Source organism: Indicator indicator, chromosome 1, assembly GCF_027791375.1.
Source record: "Indicator indicator isolate 239-I01 chromosome 1, UM_Iind_1.1, whole genome shotgun sequence".
Classification (NCBI taxonomy): Eukaryota; Metazoa; Chordata; class Aves; order Piciformes; family Indicatoridae; genus Indicator; species Indicator indicator.
The window spans coordinates 89,300,232-89,317,799 of NC_072010.1; the positions used below are offsets into that span (position 1 = coordinate 89,300,232).

At 43.7% G+C, this 17,568-nt stretch overlaps 1 protein-coding gene across 1 annotated transcript in view; it reads right to left on the minus strand.

Annotated features, from left to right (window-relative positions):
• LSAMP (limbic system associated membrane protein) overlaps nucleotides 1-17,568 on the minus strand; it is a 348,132-nt gene that overhangs the window by 16,637 nt on the left and 313,927 nt on the right. Inside the window, exons 5-7 of the mRNA XM_054398152.1 lie at nucleotides 13,352-13,472; nucleotides 11,667-11,815; nucleotides 4,416-4,451 (exon numbers count right to left, since the gene is read on the minus strand). Coding sequence (XP_054254127.1) covers nucleotides 4,416-4,451; nucleotides 11,667-11,815; nucleotides 13,352-13,472 — 306 coding nt within the window. The remainder of the gene's footprint in view (nucleotides 1-4,415; nucleotides 4,452-11,666; nucleotides 11,816-13,351; nucleotides 13,473-17,568) is intronic.

Genomic DNA, 17,568 nt, shown 5'->3' on the forward strand with positions numbered 1-17,568 from the left:
CATACTGTGAAGGCTGGTTTCTGTGCACTGTTTCCACACAACTGCCTAGTCAGCAAACCCTCACAGCATATTAACTCTTTACAGTCTGTAGCCCCTGAAGTATTCCCCCATGCTTCTCTCCTTAGCTTTGAAATACTCAGATGTTCATCCTTTTGCCACAACACACCCCAATGACGAGAGCTGCATACTCAGCAGAACTGATGAGGCCATGCACTACAGAAAAGCAAAGGGGAGCAGGGGACAGGTGGAAGTGACCACTGCAATACATAAGCTTTCTTCTCAATGGCTCAGACCTCCACAGGAAGGGAAGACGACTGACAGGGTATTAGAAAGAAAGATGCTCTCTGTTTCCCACTCTGGTCACCAGACCCAAATGAACATCTCTTTTCTCCCTTCCTCCCGGCTCCCACCCACCTGATGAAGGCGTTAGTGACAGTACAGGCTACATGGGCTACAGCTAAATGGAGACTAGCTATGACCTACAGCCACACAGGGTCATTCTCCAATCAGTGTGTGATTTAGCAGAAATATTCATTCTCCTTTTCCCATCCCCTCTACTAATTACTAACGCACTATTGCTATACATCTTTGGTCCCCCTGTTGATGGCCATGACTTTGATCAGGCCCCAAAGACTGGCATACTTGATGCCCCACAGGCAGTTCAGGATGTGCAGCTTTCTGGATGTGCTGTTTTCTGGGAAACACAGCATCACCCTTGCAGAGGTCCAAGGGCATTCAGGATAACCAGGCTGAGAAAGCCCCAGGTTAGTCTGTGGTAAGCCCTCATCACAACACTCCTGCAAGGAAGATTCATGGATTTTGGAGCCCATTGGTCTGGCTAATCAATTCTGATATGGACACTAGGAGCCAGCAATGTGCCCATGTGTCAAGAGGGCCAACAGCATCTTTGCCTGTAACAAAAAATCCTGTGTCCATCAGGGGTAGGGATCTGATCGTGCCCCTGCACTTGGTACTGGTGAGGCTGCGGCTTGAATATTGTGTTCAGTTTTGGGTGATGCAAGAGAAACATTGAGGTGCTGGAGCAGGTCCAGAGAAGGGCAACAAAGCTGGTGAGGGGTCTGGAGAGCATGTATTATGAGTGGTGGCTGAGGAAGCTGAGATTGTTCAGTCCAGAGAACAGAAGGATAGGGGAAGACCTTATTGCTCCCTACAACTCCCTGAAAGGAGGTTGTAGTGAGTTGGGTGTTGGTCTTTTCTCCCAAGTAACTAGTGATAGGATGAGAAGAAATGGCTTCAAGTTGTGCCAGAGGGAGGTTTGGTTTGGATATTAGGAAAAATTTCTTTACTGCAAGAGTGGTCAGGCATTGGAATGAGCTGCCCAGGGAGGTGGTGGTGTCACCATCTATGAAGGTGTTTAATGGGACATGGTTAAGTGGGCATGGTGGTGTTGGTTTGGTGGTGGGACTTGGTGATCTTAGATGTCTTTTCCAAACTTTATGAGTCTATGAGTCTATGATAATCACAGGGGAGGGAGTCTATGTTCAAAGGGCTGAGGACAAGGGAGAGTGGAAGCCAGAGGTGGAGCTAGTGCCAAAGTTATGAATGACACATTTGAAGTTCAACAGTGATCCCTCTTGCCTTGTTGTTGGCAGGTGTGGTGTGGTGTGGGATGAGAAAATTCTCATTTTTCAGAAGGAAAACCCTTTTGAAAAGCCATCCAATGATTCAGTAAGGTCTCCTTAGTGACAGTCAGGTCTTGTGTCATCCCATTATAACATTATGTTACAATGCAGACAGGAAAATGTGATGATGTGGCATAATTTCAGAAGACATTTCAGGGCATTTTTGAGTGCCCGGCTGCAAAATCAGGAGAGCTGGAAAATTTACTAAGGACCATTCAGTTGAGAGCTGAATCAGCTGGGCTCCACCTGCCTTTTAGGAAACTGCCTCATCAGATTCAAATCCCATGTGTTTAGTTGAATGGGCTGCTTCTGAGTCTCCAGCCTGCCTGACAGCAAGATGCTTCCACAGCAGCTATCTAATGATAGCAATGCTCAGCTTGACTACAGTGCTCTCCATTTCAAAACACCTTCTTTTTAAATTAATGCCCAAAAATCCCACAGGGCAGGGAAGTGTTACCAAGGCTTAAGGGAAATGGAAATTGAGGGAGAAATAGGGAGGAGGCTATGATTCTGGTCATTGAGGAGAGGTAATTTGAGAGCTGAGGACCGCATCTTAGAACATCAACTCATCGGGATTAAAAAGTCTAACAAGAAAATTTTATGCATAAGGTTTCTTTGAAGGTGAACAGCAAAGGAGAATCAAATGTGGAAATAAGTGCCAATATCTCCCACAACTGGAGAAGATGCTAAGGGGTTCAGAAAAAGAGATGAGGTCCAGAGTATTTAAACTCTGCTTTCTCCCTCTGCAAAATCGTCTTTGCATGTCTTAGGTCACTGGAGATATTCCAGTATTTGTCACTACAACTTCTTGGAGGCTCCTCACAGAAGTGATGTCATACCAGGATGTCCTTCAAGATCATCTCAGGAGACTGGAGGAACAGTAATAATAAATAATAATAATAATAATAATAATAATAATAATAATAATAATAATAATAATAATAATAATAATAATAATAATAATAATAATAATAATAATAATAATTAACAGCTTCAAAGACAGAGGGAGAAATGTTTTGAAGGATTGACTAAAGCTGTGCAGGGTGGCCTTGGCAGCTTGATTAGGAAGGGTATTTGCTATGGAAATTCTGTCCTTGCTCACTTGCAGTTTTTGCTTTATTATTTAGGCTAATGGGCTACTAATTCAAAACTAGCTGTAAACAGGGCTAGCTATGAAAAAAATTAACATTGCTTGCCTGTGGAATTTAAGGATATATAATAAAAGTAATAATAAAAAGAAAGAGCCCTGGGTTTTCCATCAGACGAAAATATTTGTCATTGAAAATTCTGCTTTAAAAAATAACATCCCAAACTGGAGAACTCCTAGAAACCTTACATCCCAAACAGCCTCAGCAACTTTAATTTCATATCCAAGCACACGTTTCATTTGCAATACATACAATAATGCTGTTTAATTGGATTTATTTTTCCACACTAGATTCCCAGTGGCCTACTTTACTCCTTTTCTCAGCTCCTTGAATGTTATTTACAAATCACTCTCTGGGATTTAATTTTAATGGTAGCTTGATTTCTCCCTCCACACGCTCCCCCCTTCTTTATTTTGTAGGTACTTTTCTTTAATTGTATTTCTGGATTTGCCTTTTAAATACGCAATTGTGACTACATCCTGAGCCTGAATAAGTTGCCAAGAGCAGAGCTTGATTTGAAAACGGCAGAGTAGTTAAATGGAGCTGGTGTAGCACCCAGCATTTATTGTGCTTTACATGGGAGTACCTGCAGGTGCTTTACTTGGGCAGGTGCTCTTTTGCAAAACAACATGGGTCTCTAATAACACTCTACCCCAAAGCTCTGCACAGACATTAACTATGTAGGCTTCTGAACATCCCATGGGTTGAGTGCATCTTCATCATACGTTGGTAAAACAAAGATACTGAGAGGAGCTCTAGGCCAAGAATTTTTTCAAGTGCGTATGGGGAATAACTGACTGATTGTTGGTTTGGTTTCAAACATTGTTTCCTACTTTCTGGAAATACCCAGTTTCTGCACTTCTTCAGAATCCCAACATCACATCCAGGCCCCACATCTCATCTGGATGTTGGGACCATGCTGCCCAGACCCAATGCATTCTTGGACAGCATGGAGACAGGAAAAAGATTCTGTTTTGCCTTCATGCCTTCTTCCCTTGGAATAAAGCAGACAGTAGCACCTCACCATGCACCTCTTTTCATCCTCTCTGCCTCAAATGCAGCACTATGTGACTGGCAGACTAGGGTGGTATGACAGAGGAACAAGAAAACAAAGTGTCTCACCATGAATAGTTTGCACAACTAGAGTGAAAACAGCTCTTGGCTGCCATTTAAATTTAACTTCTGTCTTGTCCCTTACACTGTCTCCGCAAAATTTTAGGTCTGCTTATGCTTTTGATTTGTATCTGAACATGTGGGCAAAGACAGCTTAGGATGGGAATATTTATCACGAGTAGGTAGGTCTGCAGACAAACTGAACCTCACTGAAGACTGTCCAGACATGGGCGTGGACAAAATGCCACAGCTCAAAGCTTGGCTAAAGGTTGTTGCTGCTTAGATGATTGGGTGGGTTTTTTTGTTGTTGTTGTTGTTGGGTTGTTTGTTTTTTGTTTTTTTGTTAAAGGAAGAGGGAAAGGGAAGGATGAGGAAGGTGAGCAGAAGAGACCAAATTACATATAGAAAAGAGGGAAAAGTTTGTTTTGCCCATCCCTAGCTCTGAGCATTTGTGAGGATGATGGAGAATGACCCGGCTAAAAAGCTACTTCAACATAAAGCATATACTGACCTGGAAAAGGATTGGGGAGTGTGGGTAAAACTCGTTCTAAGGGGGGAAAAAAAACAATAAGCAACATGCAGGAGAAAAGGAAACGCCACTTTTCACACCAAGCAAGCAGCAGATACAAACCTGATGGAGTTGTCCATCCCCAAATTAAATGAACTAGAGTAGGTTTCATAGACAGGGCATGTTTCTAGCAACACACCTAATACACATCGAAATCCCCTGGGACTGGGAGTCAGAGAGAAGTCATTCGAAAAACTAAACAAATAATATCCACACAGCAAGAGGGATTAAGCACCTGCAGTGAAGGTAATTGGAGTTGATGGGCCATATCTCCCCTCTGACTTTCAAGACCACACATGTCATCACACTACAGCTCTTAGATACATTTCTGGTTGGAAGCTAGTCTTGGCAGAGAGGTGTGTTGTGAAAGTCCTCCCATGGGTAGTTGCTGCCTCCCTAGAACATTCCCCAGAATGAATTTCTTGCCAGTGGCAGGTCTGGGAAACACAGCATGGGGGAGCAGCCAGCCTTGTGAATCCTCAGGGGCACTCTGCTTCTTTTGAGCTTTTGTATTGTGAGAGGAGAGGAATTTCTGCAGAGTCATCAACCTCTAGTTGTGCGCAGAGCCTGCTATTTTATTTATAGGTTTCTTTTCCAATGCATCCTCATTATACGTCACAGCAGGACTTTGTTATACGTCACTGCAGGCTTCACACTTTGTTTCTTCCACACAAGGATCTCAAAAGAATTGCACAGACACTGCGGAAAAATTGTGTCAGAGACCTCAGTCTGAGGCTAACAGTAGTGTTACTTCTGAAATGCAGATCATGCAGTTGATGCACAGAGCAAGGAAGCCGTTTGCCCGAGGTCAAATGATGACCTGTTGGCAGAGTCAGGCACAGAACCAAGAATATGAGCCCACCAGGCTTGACTCTGATGACTGGGTCTCCTTTCATTACTTTAGAGCTTTCTGGATACCTTGCACTAAGACAAGTTCCTGCTCATGGGCTGAGCAGTAGGTAGACCTCAGGATGTGGTTTAATGGTCATGGTGGTCTTAAGGTGATGGTTGTCTCAATGACCTTAGAGGTCTTTTCCACCTGAAACAATTCTATGATTCTATGATTTAGCTATAAAGATATGCCACTATGCAACAGTTCACAGGCCTGGGGCACTGAGTTGTCTCCTGGTCTACCTGTAAGGACAGTACTAAGATCATTGCTCGTGGATGTAGAACTTGGCAGGATACATCATATTATTCTCTGATCAACCCAGGCCAAGCTATTTGGAGGCAAATACTTCTTTATACAGCACTGCTGGTGCAAAGAGCTATTTTCTGACTTACTGGAGCCCATAGGAATATAGTATATCAGGCCCATGCCTGTGATACTGGCAGATCTCCTGTCCTCACAGTGGTAATGGAGCTGTTTGAATCCACAGCAGGCACAAGGGAGATTGTCTCTTGCCTAGAAAATACAGGGCTAGCCTGGATCTCTGTGTTTATGTAGCAACAGGGGACTATTGTTCTGCGAAAGCAAGCTGTTGTGCTGACATGACTTCCTTGTTATTTAGTTTGGTTAAATAACTCAGCTCCCCTTTACCTTCTTCCTGCACAGCAGGCTGCAGACTGCACAGCATAAGCAGTAAAAAGCAAAGCACTACGGCCTCATTATCATGCTGCTTTCTATTCGAGGCCTTTACCTCTGTTCCCTTCACCCGCTGTGTGCTGCCTTTATTGCTCCACCCTTGCTCATTAGCAGTGTCTCAGCTTTGCCCCATCTGGCCACCCACCCTAACCACTTTCCTCCTCTCCTGAGTCTTCCAGCAGTAATTGACATGGACTTTGCACTGAGACATCGAAAGAGATTTTGGCCAAACCCTAGCAGCCACCACCATAAACAAAAGCATGGGCAGTTAGGAGAAGAGGTGCAAGCATGTGTGCACAGCCAGCTCTTGTGCTCCTGGAGTGAAAACAAAGAATTACAAGTTAGAGGCAAGTGCCAGTTCTTTTTAGGACTACCTTTTGCTTCTTTCAGTAAAGAAATGTTTCCTAATATCCAATATAAATCATAATGCCCTCTCTGAAAGAGTGGTCAGGCATTGGAATAGGTTGCCCCAGGGAGGTGGTGGAGTCACCATCCCTGGAGGTGTTCAAGAAACATTGCACTTCAGGACATGGCTTAATAGCTATAGTTGTGTTATAGGTTGACAGTTGGACTTGATGATCTTGAAGGTCTTTTCCAACCAAAACAATTCTAAGATTCTATGATTCTGTGATTCCATGTTTCTATGATTCTATGACCAAAACTGCTGGACTGCAATGATAACTCTACCTGAAGCCTCTCAAGTAGGCAGGGTTGGGATACTCTCTGCTGCTGCTTTACCTCTGCGTTTCCTTACTTCCTGAAGGGTGCAGAGGATGCAAGCAGCAGAGAAGGTGGCAGGGGACCTGCTGAGGTGGCAGTCTCCCATAATTGAGACAATTTAGCCAGCAGCACTTCATAAGGATGTGCAGCAGTGTCCTATTGTCTCCTGTTTTATCCTCTGGGATGTGCTAGCTCTGTGGGAGGCAGAAGTCAGTTAATTTGGAAGAGCTGCTATTTGTTTTCTCTACCTTGCTAGAGTGCCCTAGGTGCTGCTTCTGTGTGTCTGTGTGGGTGGGTGTGTGCTTGCACACCTATGTGTAGATCATGTGTACATCACACAGGTGCATGCATACCTATACATACTCATGTACATGTCAACCTGTGGATCTACATGCTTGTACAGCAGACGTGTATCTGGTACTGATACATGTATTTAAGGTTGGACTTGATCCTCTTGATTGAGGGGGAGGGGGGCATGGGGGTGTGGCTGACACACTGGAAAGACGTGCTGCCATCCAAGATCTGGACAGGCTGGAGAGCTGGGGGCAGGCGAACCTCATGAAGTTCAATAAGGACAAGAGCAGAGTCCTGCATCTGGGGAAGAGTAACACCAGGCACCAGAGATGACTAGGGCTCATCGTGATGGAAAGCAGCTCCATAGAAAAAGATCTTGGAGTCCTAGTGGACAGCAAGGTCACGATGGGACAACAATGTGTCCTTGTGGCCAAGAGGGCCAACAGCATCTGGGGAGTGCATTAAAAAGTCTAGGGAGGTTCTCCACTCTGCCTTGGTGAGACCACATCTGAAATATTGTGCCTAGTTTTGAACTCCCCAGTTCAAGAGAGGCAGGGATCTGCTGAAGAGAGTCCAACAAAGAGCTACAAGGATGACTACAGGACTTGAACATCTCTCTTATGAAGAAAGACTGAGAGAACTGTGGCTGTTTAGTCTTGAGAAGGCTGAGAGGGGATCTTATCAAGGTCTATAAATATCTGAGGGGTGAGTGTCAAGATGAAAATGCCAGTCTCTTTCCGGTGGTGCCCAATGATAGGACAAGGACAACGGGTACAAGCTAGAACACAAGAGGTTCCACCTTAACAGAAGGAGACACTTCTTTATGGTGAGGGTGCTGGAGCACTGGAACAAGCTACCCAGAGAGGTTATAGAGTCTCCTTCTCTGGAGACTTTCAAAACCTGCCTGGATGTGTTCCGGTGTGGTATCGAGGTTGGAATTGATGATTGCTGGAGGTTCTTTCCAACCCCTATAATTCTGTGATTCTGTGATCTCAAAGGTCTGTGATTCTGTCTCTTCCAAACTCAACAGTTCTATGGTTCTATTTCTGTGTAGGATGAGTTAAGATACAAATTGTGACTTTTAGTCATAATGCTTTTCACAGCACTCCGTTAGCTGAGTGGAACAAAAAGAAACCACTTTCCCTCCCTCCTAATAAACATAAGGAAAAATCCCCCTTCCCTTCTGCTGCAGCACTACTTTTCACCTCTGCTGCTCTGTGATGGCAGCCCTGGCTTGGCCTGCCTCTCAGGTGATTTTCACAGAGATCTGTGTTGTGTTGCTGCCCTTTTCCTAAATCTCATAAGTGTTCTGTGCTTGGGGGTTGCAGAGCTGAATCAACCTGGATCACTAATACTACAAAACATGGTGCTGCCTCCCAGCTCCCCATAACCACGTACGTGTGATATGGTTTCCCATCTTGCATGGGCTTTGACGTTTGTTGAGCCCTTTCACTAATTCACCTCAGTACAACAAAAGAAAACGTTCAGGGGCGTTTGTGGAGGGTGGGTGGTAAAGCTGGATTACTTTTTCACTGGTTTAGCAGGTTGCACTGGCTCAGTAGGTTGTCCACTGAGTACCAGAATAAGGGAAACTACAAAAGCATGTGGTAGAGAGCAGGGTGAGCATAATGAGCAGGGAGGAAGGCATGGAAGCAAGGTATTAGATCAAAGTATACCTGAGTACCCTCTCTGCAATCATATTCCATATTGCTGTTGGGGACAGGTTCCCGTGTAAGACAGACCTTTGGTATGGCTGTTTTTATGTCTCCAGGACAGAGGAGTATAAATCTCTCCACCTCCAGCAGGCAATTCCATTTCTAGATCCTTTAAGGAAGATCTAGCTAGCTCAAGGGAGCTGCTTTTGTATTTTAATGTATCTTCTATCCATGACATTGACATCTAAGGTTCTCAGTCTCTTCAAGAGTTTTTCAATACTGGCTGAGACAGAATAGTAGTCCCACATTTTTCTCTATGGCTAAACTGTTGTTCCACATCATTTTGCTAGCTCCCCTTCTGCCCTCCACCTCAGGCAAAGCTGCCAGTACCTCATTATTAACTCTCTGGTTGTTTCTTCACTCCTGCCATTCTCTTTTGTGCTGCAGTGGGACACTGAGGAGGTATGACTGTATCTGCCTCCCTAGTGGGATGTTGCCCTACAATGAGCTTGTCCTCTATTTAAAGAAAGAAATAAGATCTCTGGATCTAAGGATGAAAAACACTCCCAAGTATTTGAGTATCTGCAAAAACTTGCCACTGCTTTATTTTTCTGCCCGAGTGTGTGGTTGGCAGTGTGCATTACCCCTCATTTCAGCTACTGTGTGACCACTACAGCATTTTTTTCATCTGGGCTTGTAAGTTTTTTCAGCTGTTTTCTGTATGTTTATCTTTATGAAGCACTCATTTCCCCCTTGATTTCTTAGCCTTAGAAATACCACCTGTACTTTGCCTGAATTTATTTTTTTCCTCTCTCTTCCACACTAACTAGAATGAGAACAGGGATTTCCTGAAACAGTATGAAGTAATTGCACGCTGAAGAAACAGGGATTAAACAAGCAACAATTATAAAAGTTAGAAACAGTCCACTGAAAATCATCACACCTCTCTCAACTCCTGCACTTCCATTTCTCTGGCTCTTGTGAAGCTCTCTAGCATTTCCCAGCATAAACAGGCTTTGAATTTCTAAGGCAAAAATGATAAACAAAGTTCAACAACTTGAAAGAACTAAAGTTTGGTTCACATACATCAAAAGGAGGCTAAAATAGGACCCTTGCTGTTGCAAGTCATTCTTAATAGTTGCCACATTTCCTTCTGGGATAGTTACAGGCAATCTTGCAGGATCTCTCTGGGTCTCTTACAGGTTCTGCCACCCATTTTATGACCATGGGTAAAACAGTTCCTCACTCTGTACCTTAGTATCCTACTGCAAAATGGTGCTAATAACATTCACCAGTTTCTAAATAACTTGTGATGTTAAAATATTCATTGCTAGCAACTCCTTTGAGATCCTTTGGGGTGAAGTTCTGAAGTCATACAAAATGCTTTTCTAGCAAAACCACCCCCCACCCCAAGCTAAAATCACGTATCTATACGTATATTATTATTGAATTTCATCTTCTATTTTGTTTCTGTGATGCATTTCAGCTCATCTGTGTAACAGGAACCAACGGAGAGGGCCAAATTTAGAATTCAACCACAAAGAATGGATTCTAAACTTAGCATTATATTAATATCAGCAAGAACAAATCTGGAGTATTTGAAAATTATGTTCCAGATTGCTGCCTGGGGATTTTATTTGAATCTCACTCATGACAGTCACAAGACCCAGCGTGAAAAGACTTTCAAAGTAGAAATCTGCTTTGCGTGCTGCAGTGCTACAGGAAATCAAATATATGTTCTTTTATGATAATATCTGTTCTTCAGAAAAATACGACCACAGAGAACACCCAAATTTTGCAAAAATTCAAAGTGCCTTGAAATAAATCCAGAGGTGGTAAACAAAGAATCCCAATTAATTTATCTTTTTGCACTATATCTGTTTAAAATGAACCAAACCAAAACATTGTTTTTTCTGATCACACACAGAAGAAACTAAACTGAGTCTCATACTAAGACTGCTTTGCACAGCTCATCTTTTCTCTGTTTAAAAGGGCATACAGGTCATGGCCTGAGTGGTTTAATTGAATCTGGGACTCTCAAGAGGAATACAGCCCTAAGTCACTTTTGTGTCTATGTGTCTGCTCATGCTGTCCATCCTGCTGCACTCTGTTTCTGGTGGCAATAACAGTGTGTGGTCCAAGTTGAGTCCAAGTTGGGCCTGGAATCAGGAATTGCATTTTGAATACACCACAGTTTCTATGTGTACATGGGTGGTAGGTAAGGGACTTTCTTTAGGGTCAGGCTTGAATCAGCTGCAAATTCACAACCAGCAGGTTAGCTCTGCTGTAGAGTTTGTCTAGTCCCTGCTTCTGTCTGTTTACACTTGCTATGACAAATTCAATGGCTGAAAGGTAGCAGAATGAGATCCAAGGAATTTTATTCCACATTTCATCTTCTGATTACCTTTTCCCACTCATTCCCTGTGGTATGCCCCTTTAAGTCATTCTGTCTTTTCCCACTTCTTTCCCTTCTATTTTCAAACTAATTTCTCTTTTTCTTGACTCTCTTGTTTTCCTCAGGCTCTGTGGCTCGTTCTTTCCATCTCTCTGAATTACTTGTCATTTCTCAACTGTCACAGACCCTCTGAGCCCTGGCCTTCTGTCTCTGTATTAAAGGGGCTGTCATTCTAAAAGGGTTTTTGTTTCCAGCTTTAAAACAAACATGTTTTTATTATTTTAACAAAATCTGACTTTATGGCAGGAAGTCAATCAAAGGGCTTGACTGTAAACCTTTAAATTTGGCTGTGTTTATGTTTCATGACAAGTATGAACATATAGGTGTCTGAAGCAGAGCACTGAAAGCTAGCTCGTGGCTGGCAGTTTGCAGGGTTGAAAACAGCATGTGGATGCTTTCCAGAGTTTGGGTCACTATGTGCTTCCTACATTGCCTGATCTTTGTGAGAGCACTCTGGACCTCCCTTCACCCTCTCCAATACTTACTGTAAAGGTATAGGCTGGCATTTGTGACTCCCAGCTTGTTGGCAGCCACACAGGTGTAGTTCCCATAGTGTTCCTCAGTGACATTGGCCACCATCAGCAGAGACTGGCTCCCTGTGCTCTTTATCTCCAGACCGTTAGCACTGTTTATCCTGTGAAGACAGAAGAGGTGCAATGACAGCTGTGAATTGGGAAGGAAGTCACTGCCTGGTAGGCAATAAACCAATGCAATTCAACCCATCTTGCAGGTGAGGATGGAGGGAGGAAAGCAGACTTCAGAAAAGAGACCAAAGAAAGCATTGACAGAAAGCAGGAGGAAGGAGTGAAAAGAAGGAGTGCAGTGGAGTGAAATGCTACTGATAAAGCAGTGGTGAAGCATGAACAGCCAAGGGAAAGGGAGGAAGCCTTTACACAGCACCAACCTACGCTTGGAAATGACCACAAGATGGCCATCTGAGGGCTAGACTCTACTTAACAAAAGGTTATTAGTGAAACACACCAATTCCTGTGTTCCAATATGCCAAAGCGGAGTCGCTTCTGAGCCAGTGCACACGGGTCAGGCAAAAAATGAGGATAATAACACAACCTTCTTAATGTCAGGTCACTGCTGACACAATGTGCCCTTGTAGCCAAGAGGGCCAATGCTATCCTGGGGTGCATTAAGAGGAGTGTGTCCAGCAGATCGAGGGAGGTTCTCCTCCCCCTCTACTCTGCCCTAGTGAGACCTCACCTGGAATATTGAATCCAGTTCTGGGCTCCCCAGTTCAAGAGGGACAGGGATCTACTCGAGAGAGTCCAACAGAGGGCTACAAGGATGATTAAGGGACTGAAGCACATCCCTTATGAGGAGAGGCTGAGAGCCCTGGGGTTTTTTAGTCTGGAGAGAAGACTGACTGGGGACTTAATAAATGTTCATAAATATCTGAGGGCTAGGTGTCAAGAGGGAGGGAACAGGCTCTGCACAGTTGCACCCTGTGATAGGGTAAGGGGCAATGGACATAAACTGCAGTACAGGAAGTTCCACCTCAGCATGAGGAGGAACTTCTTTACTCTGAGGGTCATGGAGCACTGGCACAAGCTCCCCAGAGAGGTTGTGGAGCCTCCTTCTCTGAAGACTTTCAAGACCAATCTGGATGCATGCAGGTGCAACCTGTGCTAGATTCTATGGTCTTGCCCTGGCAGAGGGGTTGGACTCAATCATCTCTGGAGGTCCCTTCCAACGCCTAACATCCTGTGATCCTGTGATCCCTTTTCTCTTCTCATTTATTCTCATGTGCAAATCTGGGTGGCTCAGGTCACACAGATTGGGGAATCTTACACCTCAGCAGCTCCTTCCTCTAGATGAAGGCATCAAAACTAGCATTACCTAATTGGAGACTAACACTGACCATTTTTTGTCTGTCATAGGCTATTTAATGCATGAACAATGTCAGGAAGAAAATGCTATTGATGTTTTAATTGTATATTGGCTCATAATTGACTTAAAGTCAAGAGCTCTGTCCCTTGCACTTCCTTCAGCATTCCCAGTGCAGAGAAGGTTTGCTTCCTCCAGCCCTGCTGCCAAGCAAGATGGAACCATGATTTGTGAAGAGTAATTTGCTTGAGGAGAAGAGTAGGGGAGGATGCTAGGATCCTCCATTGAGTGGACTGAAAAGGAGAGAAAGAAAGCATCGAGCTAAAGACCTCACCTGGTATCATCTCTGTACCACTCGAAATCAGGCGTGGGCACTGCTGATGCCTCGCACCGGAGTAAGGCTTGTCGTCCTGTGGCCGCTTCGTTGCTCTTGGACTCTGTGATGGTGGGAGGGTCTGCAGGAAGGAAATACATGGTCACTTGACACACTTCCAGGTGGAATGAAACAGTGAAATTATCTCAGCCTGGCTTCCTCATGCAACTTGTGCTGGCCAGTGGAGGTCCATGGATGCTGCTTGGTGTGGCATAGGCTTCCTCCTGCTCCTCTGGAGAATACCTGGTCTTTGAACTCTCCCTCATACACTGTATTAGCATCACTCTGCACACATGCTTCTCTTCAACGACACTGAATAAAGTTCTGTCATAAATGCACAGGCATACACAGGCAGTTAAGGTTAATGATGGACTTCAGTAATTTATGAATATTTACCTGTGGGTCTCTAGTTCACATGGGATCATCAGAGGGAAGAAGATGAGAGAAAGACTACATCAAGGGTAAATGAAGACAGCAAAAGGAGTAAAGTAGGAATTTAACACTAGCATGAAAATTATTCTTTGTACAAGCTTTGCAGCTAATGTCAAAACTATAATAAAAAGGAAAGGACTGGGGCAACTTGTATGAGACAAAAACACATTAATGGCTTAAAAGTTAAGAGCTTTAGCAGGAGCTGTGGGTGCAGCTTTAAGAACCAGATCACTTGCTGAGACACTTCCCTTACCTATCTAAGGTCATAAAACTTGCCAAACCTTCCTGGACATCATGCTTTGTCACAGGCTCCAAGAGGGCTTGCTCATGGTTGCTCTGTGTGAAGCTTGCCCTCAGCCCATTATGGTGCTCCCACTTCTGCTTACTCTGAAGCCTGAAAGTTACGTCACAGGCAAACAGAACTTGGGAGACATATTGATGTGCTCTGCTGGAACTAGGTCTCAGTGCTGGCTGAGTGGCAGGTAGGGTGGCAGCATCTTCAATCCCAGCCCCACATTCAAAATGTTTAGCGATGAGCTTTATATATTAAAAAGCAGAATTATTTCTACTTGACTGCTGAGATGCATCAGGGAGTAAGTACCTTGTCTCTCACCACTAATACTTGCATGCCCTGAGATTACAGGGCTGCAACTCAGACATCTGCTTTGCTGAGATTCAAGTTACCATAAAGCACACCCTGTGTGTAAGAGTACAACTCCACCATATGTATCCATCCCAGCAGTGAGAAGCCACAAAAAGAGAAAAAAAAAAAAAAAAGGATTGCGTCATTCAAAGACAAAAAATATAATTCCATCTGGAAAATGTATGGAAAGAAGTTTGTTTGTGAACACATTAGCCATCTCAGTATGATCCCTTTCCTGACCTTAATCAGGATTTTATGCAGGGCTTTAGGGATGTTGCAGTGCGCCCTCTCACATCATCAATATTAATAAGTGTACATAAATAGGATCCTACATTCAAAGGCTGTGGGTTCATGTAAATATTTTAATTTGGAAAGGAGGAGGGGTAAATAAAAGGATAGCGAAGGTGATTTTTCAAGCATCCTTCTTTGATTTTTTTTGTTTGTTTGAGCAGTATATCTTCTTGTCATTTGCAGCAAGACAAACCTTTTCCATTTCACTGACTCCAGCAGAAGAGGTGAGTCATGAAATGAACAGGCACCTTTCCATGGGCCTAGAAAATTACCTGGGAAGGTTGTGCTCCTTGGGCTGCTGTCAGGGACCCCAGCCCCTTGATCTGAGCAGTCTCTGCCTTAGTCACCCTCCTCAGCTTTTGAAAGGCCAGAGCTCAGACAGTTGGACTGGCTGTACCTCAGCCACCCCTGCTTTTGTTATGGCACTGCTTGCACTGAGGCTGCCTGCTCAGCAAAGGGGAGTCTGCTTGCTGCAGTGTTCTCCCAGGAGAAACCAGCTGACTGGACTCAGAAAACAGCCACTCTGTGTTTAGCTGTTTGCTGCTGGGGAAGCCAGGAGTGGTTTGCCTTCATCTGTTCTCCCCCACAACCTCTTACCAAGGCCTCAGTTTCCCTGTCTGTGCTGTGCAAGGGCCATTACTCCAGAAGCCTGAAGGTGGTAGTGTGAGACCAAAGCAAAGCAAGGATGCTCCCTCCTGCAGTCTGGGCTGACAAGCTATGTGCTTCACAGGCCAGTGGACTATAAGAGATGTCCAGGAAGCTCCTAAGGCTGGGCAGGCCCCATTTTTCAAACTCACTGTATTTTTTCCACTTTCTGCTGCTTGTGGTGTAGTTTAAGGAAGCAAGATAAGAAAAGATGTATGCAAATATCTAGCTTTCATTTCTCAAACAGGACTGATTTGTTTCCTGTGCATGGCCCCCATAGCATCATTGAATTGTTTAGATTGGAAAAGACCTTTAAACCAAGTCTGCTGGTAAATCACATGAAAATGAGACCTTGAATTCTCTGCAGTGTGTCTGCTTCAAACTAACAGAATGAAATTTAAAAAGGAAATATTTAGGTTCTGTATCAGGACATAAGAAACAAACAAACAAACAAACAAACATCTCCCACCACCTTCCTGGCACAGAAATAACTTCTATTAATAAGTTTTGAAAAAGAAGGACAGGCTTCTGATGATGCAACTCATGACCTCTTCAAATTTTTCCCCATTATTAAATGAAAGACCTGTCCTGAAGGAGTTTTTAGGTTGCTTACATTACAAGTTAGGCCACATAATAATATTACAATACTCTACCACACTATATTTTTATATATTCCTACAGCAAAAATGTTTAAGGTCTTACTGTAGCATAGTTATTATGAGTTGAAACTAAGTCAAAATCAAACATTCTGACTTTATATACAAACAATCTGTTTCAACCATGTTAAAAGCATCGTTAAAATTATGTTTCAAGTAAATATTTGAAAATATTAATTGGTTCTCATGAAATGTCTTGGGTTTATAAACTCAGCTGGTTTTGACAGGAATAAACCTCCAACAGTTTTAGTGCAGAAAATCTGCTACTACAGTTCCATATTAATACCAGATTTGGCCCATGAAGCAGCTGGTGTTAAACCACTGCCACCCAGTTTCTAAGGAAATTATAAAAATCTCTGTGGATTCTGAAAATGCTGCAGGGAGCCTATAACCTTGACTCCTAAGCAAGACAGACAAGCTGATTTGATGTGATGGCCCAAAAGGAAAGAAAGAGAAAAAGAGTAAGAACAGTATTAAAAGGTGCTAAAATCACCTGCAGTGGCAAATTAGACTGGGATGTGCTGAAACACTTCCTGTCATCAGCTCCCTGCCCTAACCTACTCCCTGAGACTGCTACCTATGAGTCAAGGCCATGCATATGCACCCTGAAACCTTTCTGTAACCATCTCCAGTTTCAGTTTAAATTAATATTCTGGTGTGTAAACTGAAGAAGATCAAGAGAGGATATACTTCCCATTCATCTATCCCTGCTGTGTGAAAGTATTAGCCACCAAGCATGGAAACAGAGCAAGTAGATAAGGATATTCGCTTTAAATCACTCCAGTGCCAAATATGAGGCACAAAAATATTGATGTGGACACACACAAGTAGGATTATAAGAGTAACAGCCGACTGTAATATCTTGTGTCACTGTGAGAGGAGCATGCCGGCAAAGTGAGGTGGATTACATATGGGCAATGGGATCCATGCCCCAGTCACACAAGTGTGGGTGTAAGACACACAGCTAACTGTGCCTCTCTGTGGTTTTAGGTGATTCCACCAAAAAACTCTGCCTCTCAGTGAGAGGGACACGTGACCATACGGTCAAGCTCCTTTCTGTATTGCATTGGGGTACAGAGGGTCTCTTAGAGAGGGCTTTATACTAATGACCTAAAAACAGCATAGAAGTCAAGTTTGGACACCCTGTCATTAACACATACCTCTACTGCACGTCCCTGCAGGCCCCTGAGCTGTGATGCCTATGTAGGCACTGCTGAGATGCCTATGGCTGCAGGCAGGCATGTGTTTGCTCTGAGCCAGATGAACCCTCCCTTATCTCTCCTTGCTGAAGCTTCTCTTCATGATACTGTAATCCCGAATATCAATGAGGGAAAACAAGGCATCATCAGCATTTCTGAGAGTGGAGACAGGGGCACCTCAAAGCTCCTCTCGTTTTACCCCTTTCTCTCCCTTTTTCTTTCTTTTCTTATCTATTACCTGGTTTAAATCACAAACTATACCCTGTGATAAGTGTCTGATTGCAGATAGTTTCCATAACACTCCCAACCCCT